At 33.5% G+C, this 18154-nt stretch overlaps 1 protein-coding gene and 1 long non-coding RNA gene across 4 annotated transcripts; both read left to right on the plus strand.

The window, feature by feature from the left end:
- The first annotated feature begins 3480 nt into the window (after positions 1-3480).
- On the plus strand, positions 3481-6443 carry LOC111210290. Its single transcript, XR_002661610.2, has 2 exons — positions 3481-5474; positions 6039-6443. It is a non-coding gene; the product is annotated as an uncharacterized LOC111210290 (long non-coding RNA).
- A 1506-nt stretch (positions 6444-7949) lies between these two features.
- LOC111210294 (protein transport protein Sec24-like CEF) lies at positions 7950-15621 on the plus strand. Of its 3 annotated transcripts, none has more exons than XM_022710580.2 (26): positions 7950-8153; positions 8307-8330; positions 8475-9286; positions 9512-9691; positions 9782-9856; positions 9930-10028; positions 10231-10342; positions 10681-10808; positions 10959-11078; positions 11527-11607; positions 11964-12041; positions 12137-12229; positions 12485-12539; positions 12672-12748; positions 12918-12989; positions 13092-13175; positions 13313-13432; positions 13539-13607; positions 13721-13798; positions 13905-14043; positions 14165-14329; positions 14426-14574; positions 14652-14831; positions 14921-15009; positions 15089-15120; positions 15209-15621. In XM_022710580.2, exons 3-26 carry the CDS (start codon positions 8498-8500, stop codon positions 15313-15315), a joined length of 3171 nt encoding a protein of 1056 aa, XP_022566301.2. In that variant the 5' UTR covers positions 7950-8153; positions 8307-8330; positions 8475-8497; the 3' UTR covers positions 15316-15621. The 3 variants fall into 3 exon arrangements, with proteins under 3 accessions (XP_022566301.2, XP_022566303.2, XP_022566302.2); XM_022710582.2 differs by having other exon boundaries at positions 7978-8153; positions 8483-9286; XM_022710581.2 differs by lacking the exon at positions 7950-8153 and having other exon boundaries at positions 8288-8330.
- The last annotated feature ends 2533 nt before the right edge of the window (positions 15622-18154 follow it).

An 18154-nucleotide genomic window follows, 5' to 3' on the forward strand; every position in this document is an offset into this window, starting at 1 on the left:
TGCTATATATTCCAATTTTTTCAGATAATGCTTGAGCTGTTGGCCAGAGGTGGAGCTGTCCAAATAATGATAAAAGCAAAAGACTTGGTCCAATCGTCAAAATTTGTAAATATTCAATAGATATGTGTAGCATATAGAGAAACATTTAAAACTATTTGAATTTTTAGGGAAGATCATGAGTGCATTTATTTTACTACTAAATACATAATATCAACAATTTTATTCAAAAACAAGCTAGGAGAGATGTTTGTACTGCTATTATGCACCCACTACGTCGCGAGTTCGAAAGTCCTGTAAGCATATATTTTATTTTGTAACAGATGTGCACCTTTTCAAAACAGATTTTGGCTTCGCCCCTGGCAACGCATGAGAGACCTATAAACACACTATTGTATATGTTAGTGGTGGGAACGAAACAAATATTCGTATTTTTGAGTTAATCGTGATCCAGTTCATTTTATCCAGATCATCAAATTCCTTATCTAATTTGATCTCTAGCCGGTGTTAGGATATCCAGAAAATTATATGTATTTACCCGGAAATTTGATTCGAGTTGTTCAAATAAAATAATTTTTAAACTAAATAAATAGATAATCCAAACTTAATATGAGCTAGATTTTTATCCGTGCGTCCGCACGGGTGTATTTTTAAAAAAATATGATGCTATTTGGTTTTTATGTCACTATTTAAAGTTGGGCACAAAACTCGAATTCGAAGAACCGAACTGATCCCAATCCGAATAAGTAGTACCAAATCCGAACCGAAATTGATTAAATATCTGAATTATTCAAAATTTTGGTATTTGAAAAACTGAAACCTAATCCAATCCGAACCGAAGTATTTTGGGTATCCAAAATAGATTTATATACTTATATATATTAAATAATTTTAGATTTAATATATATAAAAACATCCAGAATATATATGATACTTTTAAGTTCGTTTAAATACTTGAAAATATATACAAATAATCAAACGTAAATATATAAAATAGTTAAAATATACTCAAAAGTCCAAAAATACTTAAATAATTATTAATTCTCTATCCAAATATTTAAACCAAACCAATTTATATGTTAAGTTAAGTACTCTGACATATGTTATTCAAATTTATATGTAATATATTCTATTGTTTGTAGATTTATAAAAAAATAAAGCATGTAATAAATTTTAAATTTTTTAAAATAATTTAAATTGGTTATCCAAATCCGAACTGAATCCTCAAAGATCTGAACCAAACATGAAATCCCAAACAGACCCGAAAAAAAACCCGAACGTCCACCCCTAATCACTATTATATATCATATATGTGTCATCATAGGTTACAAAAATATGTGTTATCATATAATTAATCGTATTTTATGTCTACCATCAAATAAGTAATCATATAATTAATAATATTTTATACGTACAATCATATAAATAATCACATATATATTATATTTTTAAATTTCAATATAAACACCATAATTTAAGTTGGTGTTTGAAATTGGGCTTTGAATTGTATTTTTCTTATATATATTGAAAACATTTTTATAACAGTTATTGGAATATATTTTACTAAAAATCAAATTTTGAATATATGTATATTTTTGAATGAATTTTTGATATAAATCAATTTTAAATTATTATTTTGATTTGAATATGTATATCAAGTAACATAAACCCATTACTTTTAAATATAATGTAATGGACTTCTAATTTTTTTAATAGCATAAGCCTATTACTTATAGCTATCCATGTTTCCAAACGGCACAATTTTTTTTTAACTACTATCTAAGTTGTCAAACAAAAGCTTAAAATACGTCTACTTTAATAAGATAGATAGATGTTTTAGGGTTTAGAGTTGAAAGTTTAAGGTTTAGGGTTTAGAGTTGATGTTTCGGGGTCTAGGGTTTAGAGTTGATGTTTCGGGATTTAGGGTTCGTATTTCAAAAAAAAAAAAAGTTTAGGATTGGTGGTTTAGGATTTAGGGTTCGTATTTCAAAAAAAAAGTTTTAGGATTGATAGTTTAGGGTTTAGAGTTGAGTTTTAGGGTTTAAAATTTTTTATAAAAATTTTTTAGATTTTTATTTATTTAAATATTTATTTATTATATATATAAAGAAAAAGACATAAGAGTTTTTTGCTATTTAACGAAGAATATATTTTTGAAAATGTACTTCAGTGGTGGTAAAAATGAAAAGCGGTAGCATGAAAGTGGTAAAGATGTAATTTCCTTATATATATATACATATATTTAAAGAATTACATATATAAATATATAATTATTATTATATATATATAAATATATAATATTATATATATAAATATTATATTTTATGTAAGTTTTACAATATTTTTATTTATTAAATTGATTTTTTTAGGTATTAAAGCTTTAAAAAAAGGGAAATTTCATGTTTACCACTTTCATGCTACCACTTTTCATTTTTACCACCACTAAAGTGATATTTTCAAAAACACCTTCTTCATTAAGTGGCAAAAGACTCTTACGTCCTTGTTCTTTATATATATAATAAATAAATATTTAAATAAATAAAAATCCAAAAAAAAAAAAAAAAATTTTTAAGTTTTTTTTTGAATTATACTATTTCGAAATTTAAACCCTAAAACTCAACTCTAAACCCTAAACCATCAATCCTAAACCCTATTTTTTTTAAATACGAACACTAAACCCTGAACACATGAACTCTAAACCTTAAACCCCGAAACATCAACTCTAAACCCTAAACTCTAAACTTTCAGCTCTAAACCCTAAAACATCAACTTTACACCCTAAACCCTAAACTTCAACTCTAAACCCTAAACCATCAACACTAAACCCTAAACTATCAACACTAAACCCTAAACCCTAAACCCTAAAAGTAAACTCTAAACCCTAAAAAAATAAACCTAAACCCTAAAACATCAACTCTAAACCTTAAACCTTCAACTTTAAACTCCAAACCCTAAACCCTAAATCCTAAACCCTAAACCCTAAAACTAGAGTTGATGTTTTAGGGTTTAGATTTGAAGGTTTGGGGTTTTAGGGTTTAGGGTTTATGTTTAGGGTTTAGAGTTGATGTTTTAGGGTTTAGATTTGAAGGTTTAAGGTTTAAGGGTTTAGGTTCGAATTTCAGAAAAAATATAGGGTTTAGGGTTTATGTTTAGGGTTTAGAGTTGATGTTTTAGGGTTTAGATTTGAAGGTTTAGGGTTTAGAGTTGATGTTTCGGGGTTTAGAGTTTAGAGTTGATGTTTCATGGTTTAGGGTTTAGAGTTGATGATTTAGGGTTTAAAGTTGATGTTTTAAGTTTAGATTTAGGATTTAGGGTTTACGTTTAGGGTTTAGAGTTGATGTTTTAGGGTTTAGATTTGAAGGTTTAGGGTTTAGGGTTTAGGGTTTAGAGTTGATGTTTCGGGATTCATGGTTTAGAGTTGATGTTTCATGGTTTAGGGTTTAGAGTTGATGTTTTAAGTTTAGATCAATTAACCATATGTTTTTTTTGTCAAAGTTAATCAAAAGATTATAAATGTTTTTTACTCTTCGTTAAAGAAGAAGGTAAAAATGGTTAGTGTAAACATGAAAAGAGGTATTTTGAAAATGGTATTTTTGGCAATTTTCTTATATACATACGACGGATCATGTGAGATATATGTTCTTTAAAACTATTATTAGTTGTGATTTGATTTGTTTTAACTGGTATTGCATATTTTTATTTGATTTCCTTCGTAGGGTTACTACATATATGCGAATTTTCAGTTCGAATAGAAACAAATGACAAATCTAATAAAATTTTATTGATATTTTTCCCAACCTTAATATATGGAATTTACTATAGAAATAACCACAATTCAATAACCCACTAGAAATGCAAACAAAATCAGTCATTCACTCAACTATATACATTGAAAAATCATTTATAGTACAATTCTCATAGACGCGTGTCTGTAATTTCATGGAATGAATATTATTTTGGTAGATGTCACACAAGACCATCTAAATGTACAAATTTTCTACGGTTCATTTTTTGCATCGATGACCAGATACACTCACTTAATGACAAGATGTCTCTCAGCCAGTAATACGGAGGCTCACTATGACAAATGTCTGTAAGATATTTTTTGAAACAACAACACAAACATAGAGTTCCAGCCGCTCTAAACAACGATGACTTATTCGTACAACAATGAAATTTACCTATACAGCATAATAATGTTTTTTGGTCAAATACAACAAAATAATGTTATGCAAAGAAAATATAGATGTCTAAAAAACATACTTTTTTTTTTTTTTTGTAACTACCGCATACAATATTTTATTTTCTAATTCTTATTAATGGTTTTCTAAAAAACATACTTGGACAAGGTATAATGGATACAAGGCAAAATAAAATGAGACCAATGCTGAACACACAACTAATAGTTACATAGAGTGAGAGTAACCATGTTTCCACATACTTGATGATTTTAAGATCTCAAGAGCAAGAATTAAGTGTCATTGCAACAACTTATAAAACACAAATGTGCTAATTGCTACTATTACATACAAATGATTTTTTTTGTATGCATCTAAAATCTACATCTTCATATCCTCATTTCTTACACGCACAAACTATTTTTCTTTTACACACACAAAACATATCCTCATTTAGAAGCATACAAAAAAATTAAGTGTCATTGCAACAACTTAGAAAACACAAATGTGCTAATTGCTACTATTACGTACAAATGAATTTTTTGTATGCATCTAAAATGTACATCTTCATATCCTCATTTCTTACACACACAAACCATTTCGCTTTTACACAAAACATTTCTCTTACACACACAAAACATATCCTCATTTAGATGCATACAAAAGAATTAAGTGTCATTGCAACAACTTAAAACACACAAATGTGCTAATTGCTTATATTACGTACAAATGATTTTTTTTTTGTATGCATCTAAAATTTACATCTTCATATCCTCATTTCTTACACATACAAACCATTTTTCTTTTGAAAAATTTACACTATAAGACACATTCTCACTTTCTATTAACACATACAAACACTTCTTGCTGGTGACACACTTTCTTTGAGGTCATTGTCTCTTATACCCTCAAATACCACTCACATCATTCTTCCTTTTTTTAACTAAACCAATTCGTCCAATTAAACAGATAAATAAAAAGATAACAAAATACACAACTATTTACTCTTATCTCTCCTATCTCGATGTTAAAATTCAAAATCACTTTTCTGGTTTCTTGAACTCTTATTGCCACGATTTTCTTTCACCATCTCCCTCAAGTTGAAGAAGAACATGAAGAAAGTGATTTTGCAGAAGCTTGTTTGATTTCAATTTTTCACTTTACTCTTCTTCTGCTAATACTTTTACCTCTATGATTTTCCTTTTTTTCTCTGTAAATTGCGAACCATGGCCAAATCGAAGTCGAAGAAGAAGGGAAAGCTTCTTAGTCAACCAACTTCACAGAATCTTATCATTGAAGGTTTGTATTTAGTCTACCTTAACTTTTTTCTCCTTTCAGTAGTTGTAGATATATAGATCTATAATAGTAGCATATATGCAAATCTATTTTTTGGTTTTCATACCATACACCTTCGTCAAGAGTTGTAGATCTAGTCTATAGATCTATAATAGTAGTGTATACACGAAAGCTCGCTGTGTTCAAGCCATCACAATCCTCCACCACAAGATTTATCGTCAAACCCACTTACCCAGCGTGTCCATGCTCTGATTGGTGTCGTGAATACCAAACCTTGTGATTAAAAGGAAACAGCTTTTAAGCATAAAAAAAAAGGAAACAACTACGGGCATTGTTTCCAAAGTGGGTCCATGGAAGAACCTTGAGCTTATACTTTCTAGAATAATGTAATTAAGCGACAAAGAGTGAGTTTTTAATCATTACCCTTGTCATTTCTTTGCTTATACTTGACAATGTCTCTCTCAATTTGTTGAAAGTTTGTAACTTTGAAGAACATTTGGAAAGAGTAGCAGAATTTAGTTCAAAAAAATTCATTTTTTAATGATTTTAGGGAATGTGTTTTTGCAGTACGATGGAGTTGGCTTTCCTTTATGTCAAAGCACATGAAGGAGAAAAAGAGAGTGGCAAGTGACAACGAGGGTGAATGATGTCAAGCTGTTACTATATCACGGCTGGTTATGTATCAAATGAATGGATCCAGTCACTGTTTTTTTTTCTAAAGAACAAAACTTTCAAGTTAAGGGTGAAATATGTTTGGACTTTAGATGCTGGAACATCCTTTAGGTTCAGCTTGAAGCAGTCATTAAGTCTTACAAGTTTCTATCAATTTGTTAAGGTCTTTTTTAAAGGCGTCGAATCAAGGACTGGTGCTTTGAACCTTTGTATGATTTGTCTACAAACTTTGTCCAAAAAAATCGTGTCCACAAAATTTTGTACATAAAATTTGTAAGATTGAGAATTTTGTCCATAAAATCTTGTCCATAAAATTTTGTACACTAAATGTCTCTGTCATATCAGTGGATATTTTGAATTTGTCCATAAAAAATGTATCTACAAAATACCAAAACGCTATCCACAAAGCACAAGTCCACGGCTATTTCAAATGTGTCCATCAAAAATGTATCCACAAAATTATGTCCACAAATATCAAAATACACAGTATGAAATTTAAATTTGATTTTTATAAACATTAAAATACATATATACATATGGATATCAAAATATAAAGAAAAAAATTAATAATTTATTTTATGTGTTTATATATTTTCTTATATAGTAGGATATAAAATAATGACACGTATAATATGTTGGGAAATTTAAAAAGTTACTTTTAGTATAAAATACTCTTTTGCTAGATATAAAAAGAATCAAAGAATACACACTCTCTCTTTTATTTTTGTACGTGCTTTTTTTTATGTATGACAATCGTGTTTTTCCAGTCATTAGATCTTTTTTTAAAATTTTAAACTTATGGTCATAATTAATTCTCACGTACCTTCATAACTCGTACAAAGAAACTAAAGTCATAAGAAAAAGCTCTGGTCCCACTAACTCAGCCGAATAAAAAAAAAAACGGTCTCGTTTGTCAAGCATGGGGCATTTTGGTCCGAAAATTACTTTGGGAACCGGGAATGTACTCCTCCGGTGAGAAGTGTCTTATATTGTCAAAAAAGACAGAAATGTGTCTTAATTGATAAAGGACTCTTTTTTTTTTTACTTTCTCTCTCATTTCATTTCAAAATTTCAACTATTTTATTTAAAATTGTATAAGATTATTGAAGTGACTCAAATTCATGTATGGTGAATTGATTATATATTACATAATGAGGTTTTTATTATGCGGCTAAAACGAAAAAAAAATTATTTCTCTTTCATTGAGATATTTATAAGGGCAATTCTCCTAATAGACCATTTTCAAGTTTTGGTCACAAAAATAGAACACAAGGAGGAAAATGACCAAAATATTTTATTTAAAGGTAAAATGATTCTAATACCCTAGATATATATAAAAAAAAAAAAATTATAGTTTTAGATTATATGTTTTCAAATTCGAACTTTTTATATAAAATATTTTTTTTTGAATTTTTTTTTTTTCAAATTTTCTTTTTGTAGTTCGAAAATACTTTTTGAAACTATTTTTAAAATTTTTATTTTCAAATTTTTAATATTTATTTTTTATTTTAATAAAATTTTAAACCCTAATCCCAAATTTCCACCTCTTAACTCTAAACCCTAAAGTTTGGATTAGTTAAACTTAAGGGTATAAATGTATATTTACCTCTTTAACGAAATATTTTGGTCATTTTGATCCTTAAAGTCTATATTTGTGACTAAAACTTTTTTATTAATATCTTGGGGTATTTTTCTATTCATAATGTCATAAAGGTAATTAAAATATAAAAGAAATGATATGGCGAATTTTAATTGGATAGGTGATGTCATACCTCCCAGGTAAAAGATACTTTCCCTCTTCAAGATATTTTCCCTTTTCGTGCAGAAAAGAAGAATGATATCGTATGTAACCCGACTTAAACCGAACCCCAGAAATATAAGGAACGTTAGGTGAACGCGAACGGTTCTGTCCGAACCGGATCTTAACCTGTTTTGATTAATATTTAATCAATGCCCTTCTTCTCCATCCACTCTCTCAGACATACTCCTCCAATCTTCTTCTACTTTCAGGTTCGTAATTTTTGTTGCATTCTTGTGTTCTGCGATAATCGAATAGAAATCGTAATTTATTCGCGTTGATCTCTATAGGGCCCTATTCGTTTATATCCATAATTCCTCAGATCTGATCTTTTTTTTTTGGATTCCGCCCTCCTTGTCTTACAGATCCGAAAATTCTCTGATTTACAGGTATTTTTCCTTCTTTGATTTTTGTTGTTATTCTGGTAGTCACTGATCGCTTAGGATTCCGGATCATGTAATTTGAGATGATGATCATGGTTCCATTTTGGAAAACGTACGGGAGATATTATTTGATTTGTTGTTGTGGTGTAGGTGTTTAGGTTTGTGATTGAAGCATGGCTGCTCCAGTGCCTCCAGGAGCACAAAGACCAAACAATCCTCAAAACACCGCTCCTCCAAATTCTCTAGTTGCCAACATGCACAACTTGAACATTCACCGCCCGCCTCCTCCCATGCCTGGTTCTGGTCCTAGACCATCTCCACCTTTTGGTCAGCCACCACCACAACCTTATCCTCAATCAGCTCCTTCCTACGGTGTCCAACAACAACAACAACAACAACCTAGACCTTCTCCTATGCCTAGGCCTGGACCTCCTCCTCCTGCATTGACTAGACCAGGTGGACCACCTCAGTTGTCCCAACCTGGCGGGATTCCCTTTGGGAGACCTAGTGGTCCACCTTCTAGTCAGCCACCTTTTGGCTCTAGACCACCTGGTGCTTTCCCAGCTTCTTCAGGTCCACCTGGAGGTGTAGCTGCAGCTCCTCCTTCTGGACCACGTCCGGTTGGTTTTGGTTCACCTCCACCTATGGGACCTGGCATGTCCATGCCTGGTGGTCCGGTGACTAATGGGCCTCCTCCGATGATGAGTCCTGGTGGTCCGGGTCCTATCACAAATGGGCCTCCGATGATGGGTCCAGGGGGGTTTCCCAGAGGATCTCAGTTTCCAGGTGGTTCTATGATGGGTCCACCACCTCCATATGGACAGCCTCCCAATGCACATTCTCTCCCTGGAGGTTCACCATTAACTTCGCCTCCTGCTCATTCAATTCCTCCCCCAACAACTTTTCCTGGTGCCCCTTATGCCAGGCCAGGAGGCTTTCCTTATGGATTACCACCACAGCAGGTACAATCTCTGAAGCTCTGTGCTGTATGATTTGATGAAACATGCAATGCCCTTATTAGGATGAAAGTAAAACATGCCCTGATACTGAAATTTAAAAGCGTAGCGCTGATAGTGGCAGGGTTCAATTGATCTTGTATCATTAGATTCTTGCCTTTTTTTTTTCGTAGGCTAGAGTTTCCTCTGTGAGACTTATTATAATTGCTTTTGAAATTTGAAAATTCGTAGCATCCTTCTGCTCCTGGCACCCCTGGTTCTATGTATGGTATGGGTCCAGTGCCAAATCAGTCAATGACCACTGTGTCTGGCCCCTCGAAGGTTGATCTTAATCAGATCCCAAGGCCAGGTTCAAGCTCAGGTCCAATCATGTATGAAACTCGCCAGGAGAATCAGGCTAATCCTCCACCTGTATGTCTTATAATATTCATTTGTAAATTACTGTGAGACTGAATAAATGTTATCTGTTTCCCCTGAATCTCTCTTTTTTTTTTTTTGAAGCCTGCTACTGTTGATTATATTGCTAGAGACACTGGAAACTGCAGCCCACGTAACATGAGGTGCACAATCCATCAGGTAAGTATGAAACGGAATGTCTTAAGCTAAATGTAACTCTTTGTGTTTTAATATTGATATGTTTCCACAATAGATCCCATGTACTGTTGATCTTCTTTCTACATCTGGTATGCAACTGGCGTTAATTATCCAACCGTTGGCGCTTTCTCATCCCTCTGAAGAGCCTATCCAAGTAAGTTTAAACTATTCCCATACTCGACTTTTCTGATCACTTAGGGCATTAGCATTTTGACGTTCATGGGTTGCACTGTTTATATTTATTGTCTTGTCTTGTCTCATTGATCAGTCCCTGTAGTTTCCAGTTGCGTATATAACTCTATGGTTTCAATCCTTGGTTTCTTAAGGAAAATTCAAATCATGATGTTATTGAGCAGGTTGTGGACTTTGGTGAGAGTGGCCCTGTTAGATGCGCACGTTGTAAGGGATACATCAATCCTTTCATGAAGTTCGTTGACCAAGGAAGGAAGTTCATTTGTAACTTGTGCGGTAAATATTACTCTTCCCATAAATAAAGGCCATCGATAATAAGTTAATCCTATATCAACTGCAACAGTGAGTTCCAAGTTACGAGAAAACTAAAAAAATTCTACAGCAGAATTATACTGTCTTACCTTGCTGAGTTAAAAGTAATATTATGTGAATTTTCATTTCACCTCGAAAATCTAGTCGAGGAAGTTGCAACTATGGTCTTAAGAGAAGCCGCTCCCTATGAATTGCTATCACCATAACAAATTTTTTTTTTTGCCAACCATCATATCCAATTAGAACTTCAATAGTTTGGAATGTTTTTGTGATCCATTTTCTAATCAAATATTTTTGCACAGGATACACTGATGAGACTCCCCGTGACTATCAATGTAATCTGGGTCCAGATGGTAAACGTAGGGATGCTGATGAAAGGCCTGAACTGTGTAGGGGAACTGTTGACTTTGTTGCTACAAAAGAATATATGGTTAGTATGTCAAACTTTTCTGATTATTTTGGGCTAAAATTTCGTGCTACCTTCATACTAATATGATGATTAGATCTGTTTGTTGATGCGAAGAAAGCTACTTGATTCATTGCAACCAGATGGAGATAATAATCAATATCTATTTTACAGGTACGAGATCCAATGCCAGCTGTGTATTTCTTCCTCATTGATGTATCAATGAATGCGATTCAAACAGGTGCAACTGCAGCTGCTTGCAGTGCGATCCAGCAAGTCCTCTCAGACCTTCCTGTAAGTTTTCTCGCTCTGTCCAATTATTTAAATGTACAAGACATTGTACACCTGACTTGTCAATAGAATGTCCCTGTATCCTTTATTTAGTATTGTATTAGCTTTCACTTTTTTCACACCCTCTATTTAGTGAACTCTTCCTAAAGTAAGTCTGTAAAACCACTTTATTTCACAATGAACCAAAATCCTGATAGGAGGATCATAGAGAATAACACCCAAGAATCCTAGGGACTGATTGGAAAACATCAATTCTCTTCCATACCCAAACTATGTCCCATAATACCTGACTTGTCGGTGTGGGATGGTTTTTTCTCTTCTTTTTTTGGTTGCTGATGTGGCATATACTTGAAATTGGGCTAGGCTATGGTCACTAGAGTAATGCTTTTTGGTAGATTTATGTTTTGAAAACGTTGTTTGTTTTTAACCAAATCATGTATTCATTTTGCAGGAAGGGCCTAGGACATTTGTTGGAATTGCCACATTTGACTCAACAATACACTTTTATAATTTGAAGCGTGCACTGCAACAGGTGAATTTTTACATTAGTCATTTTTGTTTCTTTTGCTATGCTATTTGAAGGGAATCTAGGTTATGTTTATCTGCCTTTAGTATCATAGATTAAAGGTGTTATCGTGATGAAAATAATCTGTGTATCACTTGGCTGAATAAAATTAGTCTGTTTAGATTTCTTCGCTTGAAAGCCACTCTTGAGTGCAATAGGCATGATGACGAACAACCTATATTGTTTTAAATTTGAAACAAGTTCATTTTATTTCTTCTTCTGCTGCTATAATTGTAAGAATCTATACTCTCTCTCTTTTTCTTGTTAGAGTTTTCTTCTATTGTTGATTCCGTTGTGATTTTGATTGCTCTTCTTCTGTGCAGCCGTTGATGCTCATTGTTCCCGATGTTCAAGATGTTTATACACCTTTAGAAACAGATGTCATTGTTCAATTATCTGAGGTAAGCTCTTGGCTACTTGCTTCCTTCTATACCGACATTGGTTATCCTTACTTCTTTCTTATTTCTGTCTGTTACTTTATTCTGTTGGAATTCAGTGTCGTCAACACCTAGAGATTTTGCTGGAAAGTATCCCAACAATGTTTCAGGAAAGTAAGAGTCCTGAATCTGCTTTTGGTGCAGCAATTAAGGTATGTTATTTCCAAATGTAAATGCTCAGGTAGAAGTTGGATGCAGTTCGGTGATAGGCATAGTTTTACGAGCTGACTGATTTGTAAGCGTAAACAAAATCTGAGTTAATAGTTGTGGGAAAATAATAAAGGAAATCAAATTGGGGTTTGTGAGTGAATTGGACAATCGGAAAATAATAAAGCAAAGTGCATATTAGGTGTATCACTCTTCTTATGCCATTGGCTCATGTATATACAACCTTTTTTCCCTCCTAGGCTGCATTCTTAGCGATGAAGAGCACTGGAGGAAAGCTGATGGTGTTTCAATCAGGTATGCTTTTGGACCAGTGCTTTTGATTCCAGTCACTTTTAATCAAACTTTGCATCACCCTGATGTATGTTTCCTTAAGTACCGTATCATACCTGTGTAACATGACTGATATGATTATCATCTCCTCCACAGTTTTGCCCTCTGTTGGCATCGGAGCACTTTCTTCTAGAGAAGCCGATGGGAGGGCTAATGCATCTGCGGATGAAAAGGTAAACATTCATTTTTTTTGTTTCTTATAGTGCGTTCTGAAGTGAATGTTTAGTTTTAATGCATTTCTTAGGGTTTTCCCGGCTCCTTTTGTCTAAAAATATTAATGGCATATGGTCCTGACCTTGGTGTCACTATTGAAAGTAATTCTTCTTTAATATATGATATCAGGAGGCCCATAAACTACTACAACCCGCAGACAAAACCTTAAGGACGATGGCTATTGAATTTGCTGAATACCAGGTACCCATAGATCGGAATTGACCAATAGTATTTTATATTTTGTAGCACTCTCTTAGTTGTTGCAATATATTTTGCTCTCTAACGCATCCATACATGCCTCAGGTCTGTGTAGACTTGTTTATCACAAGTCAGGCCTATGTTGACATGGCTTCAATTTCCGACATTCCAAGAACTACTGGAGGACAGGTAGATTGAAATTATCTATTTATCCTTCTTTTTGTTGTAACCGACTTGTATCCATTTTGCATAAATGATGATATTTCACCTTTAAATTGTTATTTTGTCATGATAGCATTTAACTTTCCATTGTACTTGGTTTCCAGGTTTATTGCTATTACCCTTTCTCAGCTCTTTCAGATCCACCCAAGCTCTACAACGATCTGAGATGGAATATCACTAGGCCTCAGGGTTTTGAGGCTGTTATGCGAGTTAGATGTAGTCAGGTAACACTTTTTTTTTTTTGGTAGATAGGTCTCTCCATGTATTACTCTGCAAAATTCAACGTTAGGTTATATTGATGAATACAACAAATCCTGCCGATTATTGTAGGGTATTCAAGTGCAAGAATACTCAGGGAGCTTCTGTAAACGCATACCAACTGACATTGATCTACCTGCGGTGGGTGCATCCTCCTTTGAATTTTTTGATTAGTTGTCTCCGATAGCGTTGTTATTCAGTGCAAGATTCGTATATTTTTGTTTCATTTCTAACGAACCTTGAGCCCCGTGCAGATTGACTGTGACAAAGCTGTAATGGTGACATTAAAGCATGATGACAAACTACAAGATGGAGCTGAATGTGGTTTTCAGGTTTTACTTTTGTACTCATGTTAATTGGCCATTCAGAATAATTTTCAATCCAAAATGTTGGTTCACCAGTTTTATTTCATGTTTACGTTTTCTTCATGATATTCAGTGTGCTCTTCTGTATACGACCATAACTGGAGAAAGAAGAATTAGGGTTATTAACTTATCACTCCCTTGTACAAGCATGCTCAGCAACTTGTTCCGCTCAGCTGACCTTGATTCCCAATTTGCTTGTATGCTGAAACAAGGTAGGTGTCTGTTTTCATGCTTCTGAATCTATGTTTTTATATGTCCATATATATATCATGCTTCTGAATATAATTTTGTGTGATATAGTCTACTGGTGTTTCCTTTTTTTTTTTTATGTAGCGGCTAATGAGATCCCTACCAAGGCACTTTCATTGGTGAAGGAGCAAGCAATTAGTAGTTGCATCACCGCACTCAGCTCTTATCGTAAATTCTGTGCTACCGTTACATCAGCTGGACAACTTATTCTTCCTGAAGCACTCAAGCTGGTGCCACTATATACTCTCGGTACGTCCTTGTCACTTAATTTCACCATTTTACTTTGGTTTGCTGAATGCAACATAATAGAGCAGAAGTTGTGACTTCATTATATCTTTCTTTCAGCCTTGACCAAAGGTGTTGGATTACGGTCGGATGGGAGAATTGATGATCGATCATTTTGGATAAATCATGTGTCATCATTATCTACTCCTTTGGCAATTCCTCTAATTTATCCAAGGATGATTGCTGTTCATGACCTTGATACAAAGGAGGTATGGAGCTATATATTTTTGATGCTCAGGTGTTGTTATACTCTTTTCCGATGATTTTTCTATCTTTAATCTATCAGGATAATGAAGAAACTGTAGTTCCTTCTCCTATCCCATTGACTAGTGAAGACCTTCGCGACGATGGAGTCTATTTTCTCGAGAACGGTGACGATGGTTTGATTTATGTTGGGGAGTCAGTAAACTCAGATATCCTGATGAAGCTCTTTAATGTTCCTTCAGCTGCTGACATTCCCAGTCAGGTACTGTTACTTGCTCAACAATTCATCTTTATTTATTAGTGAAAGAGAAACCTCTTTTCTGAGGTCACCTAACATGTTTTCCTTCACAGTATGTGCTGGAGAAGTATGATAATCAGCTCTCAAAGAAGTTCAACGATGTGGTGAATGAAATAAGGAGACAAAGAAGTTCTTACCTACGGTATCAAACAAAAGTCTCGATATCTTCTTTATTTAGTGATTTCCGTTCTAACCTTTTAAAATCTCTTGTCTATTTGCAGCCTTAAATTGTGCAAGAGGGGAGATCCAACAGGTGAGTTAACTTTCGAAGTTACTCTTCTTGATGACGAGATTACTTTTCCGAAGACTGATCAGTTTCGAACTCTGTTTTATCTCCTCAGGAATGTTGTTCTTATCGTATATGGTGGAGGACAGGACAGCGGGTGGGCCCTCGTACATGGATTTTCTGGTTCAGGTTCACCGTCAAATCCAAGGCAAACTGAATTGACTAGTCACTCATGTCTCCTCCGTTTCATGTCTTCAAAAGCTTTAGATTAGCAGCGGACTTAGAAAAGAAAAGAAAAAGGAAAGACAATCTTGTTCCTTTGTACATACTTTTGGCTGGAAACTTCATTTTTATTCTTCAAGTTCCTGTGTGCTTGAGAAGTTATTTATTCAAAGGAAGATAGAAAGAGGGAGGAGAGAGACAGTGCATGTTTTTTTGTCTTTTTGCGCCTTTCTTATTTATACAAGAACAGTCTTTTTGTGGTGGTACTTAGAAAGAGGTTATTTTAATTAACCTTTTTAGACAGTATTTTCCGGTTGTATCCCTTTTTTTTTCTGCTAACTTTTACTGTTGCATTGCATCAGCTTGAAAGAACAAAACATTTTGCACTCTTTAATTACTAGTTGCTACTGATATCAAATCCAAGCAGAGTTAGAGTATACAAAAGATCTAATTAGAATGACCACATAGAGTTAGGGTACACAAAAGATCAAATTAGAACGATTAAGTTAGGTTGATTTAGTTTAATTGTAAATTACAGGTTTGAGCAAGATAGTTGTTCGATTGGGTTGATTGAGGTTTTGACACTTAATTACGGGGTTGATTGAGGTTTTGACACTTAATTGGAATTAGCTAGACTTAAAATTTCTATTTAGGTAATCAAGATTATAGAGATATAGATGTTCATCAGTTGTTTGCATAATATTAAAGAGCTCAACTTACATGAACAAATCAATCAGCTTATTGTCTAGATCTAATGACCTCAATTAGAAAATGTTGATTGATGATTTCTAGAGGAATATCGATCGATACACCTTTCACAATGTCGCTCGATTATTTTATACGAATATCGATCGACGTGCTTCTAGCAAGCTTTGCGCACAGGTTGATAAAGTACTCACTAAGGTTTCCTAGATCGGCTATCGATTTTCTGTAGCAATCCTAGTTCAATGAGGATTTATTCAAGATGAGACCAAGCCGTAGCTTGTACCTAAAAACCCAAAAATCAAGGTTCTAGTTAGCTATTCTAGAACACAAGCACTAAGAACATCATATAGATGAATATCACAACTTAGCAATTTTATAGTTGGGGCTAATCCTTCATAACCTATTTAAACCATAAACCTAACAATAGAACTATTCAGACATGGCTAACCAATTCATAACAACAAGATATAAAGAAAACTGCATAGATTGATAAGTAATAATAATGGAGTTTCAATCACAAATCTCTAAAGGAGTCTTGGATCTTCTTTCCAACTCTACTAAATCTTAGGTATGAAAACTAGAAAACAAGAGAACAAGAAAGCATGCTTTGCCTTAAACAATTGGCAAGCTATATATATTAGGTTAAAAACTTGTCAGGGGCAATATTGTAATTTGGTGTTGTCTTGGGCTTTAAGTCGGCTTGAACCAAACTGGGTCTGTGCGCGCTTCGCTGTCGATCGATGGCACATATCGATTATTGTCTCTGAATGTCGACCTCTGGTGTTGCTCGATAGTCAGCTCGGATGATTTTTCCTTTTATCTCCAAAATGCTCCAAAAACATCATTTTCTTCCAAATCACTCTTGAACCTATAAATATGCTAAATAGACTCTAAAACATAGTAGTTAGTTATTAAAAAACTTTATAAACCATGGCTAAAAGTGGATAAAATCTATGGCATATCAGCTACCCGATGCTGATCAGCAAAAATATCTGGATAATAACTTGGACACATTCAGTATCAATTTTCCTAAAAGGTTTGACCAGCTAGCACAAGTATGTGTTGGTGGTGCGTTTAACACCCCTCTTATTATCCCAACATAAATCAAAATTAGTATATGAAAAAAAAAGTATAAGAAAAAATTATTAGTCCAATCTAAAGAAGAACCATCATTTTTTTTATAAATATATATGTTTCTTATTTGCGAAGGGAATCCCCTTTTAGAAAGAAGGCTCATTTACACAAAACACCATCACTTGTGTTGTGTCATCATTAGCTACAATTTCATCAAGAACAAAATCTCTGACTCTACTTCTTACTTTGGCTATTAATCATAGTTTGAATATTAAGCTGGTAATATTTCCTTTCAACAATATGATGGATTGGTGGAAAATATATAATTTCAAGTCACGAAAACATATTTAAATGTGATAGTGTGTAATGTGATAATGTAAATGAGTGCATACTATTTTTCGAATTAAAACTAGAACCAAATCTAAATGTGATTTGAATCTTATATGCAAATGCAATCAAGAACAAATTTCAGTTTGAGAACATCATGTTATCCCTTGACGTAAATGTGCTCAAAGTGCGTCATTACATTTGTAGATGTCGAGTATATGTTGTTCGTCTAAAAAATGCAAAATTAAATGAGATATGAAGAGTTGATCCTACACATTCTTGTTTTGTATATGATCGTGCAAGACAATGAGTACAAGATTCATGAGAAGGGCCAAGGCCAAATGAAATAATCCAGGTGATTTAAGGAAGTCATGATGTAAAACTTTTGTACTGAACTATTATTAGACTTTCTTATCAAGTTAGTCACAACAAATTTGAGTATTGTTGTTGAGATTCATACCGACTACCATGAAAATGTGAGAAACATATTCAAATATTCTATGATAACACACATTAATCTTTCCCACGGTAAGGCAAAAAGATTCAACATGTTATTTAGTATGTTAGATTGAACATTGGTGTGAATTTTCTTTTATGTCACACTCTTCTTTCTTAACATCTTTTAATAGTAGAAATAGTGACTAGCTTCACTTTCCTGAAGAATGACGATCAGTAAGGTTATTCGGTAATGTTTTTCTTCATTTTTTTTCTTTAATTTATTTTGAGAATTTCT

Source organism: Brassica napus, chromosome C3 (genome assembly GCF_020379485.1).
Source record: "Brassica napus cultivar Da-Ae chromosome C3, Da-Ae, whole genome shotgun sequence".
Classification (NCBI taxonomy): domain Eukaryota; kingdom Viridiplantae; phylum Streptophyta; class Magnoliopsida; order Brassicales; family Brassicaceae; genus Brassica; species Brassica napus.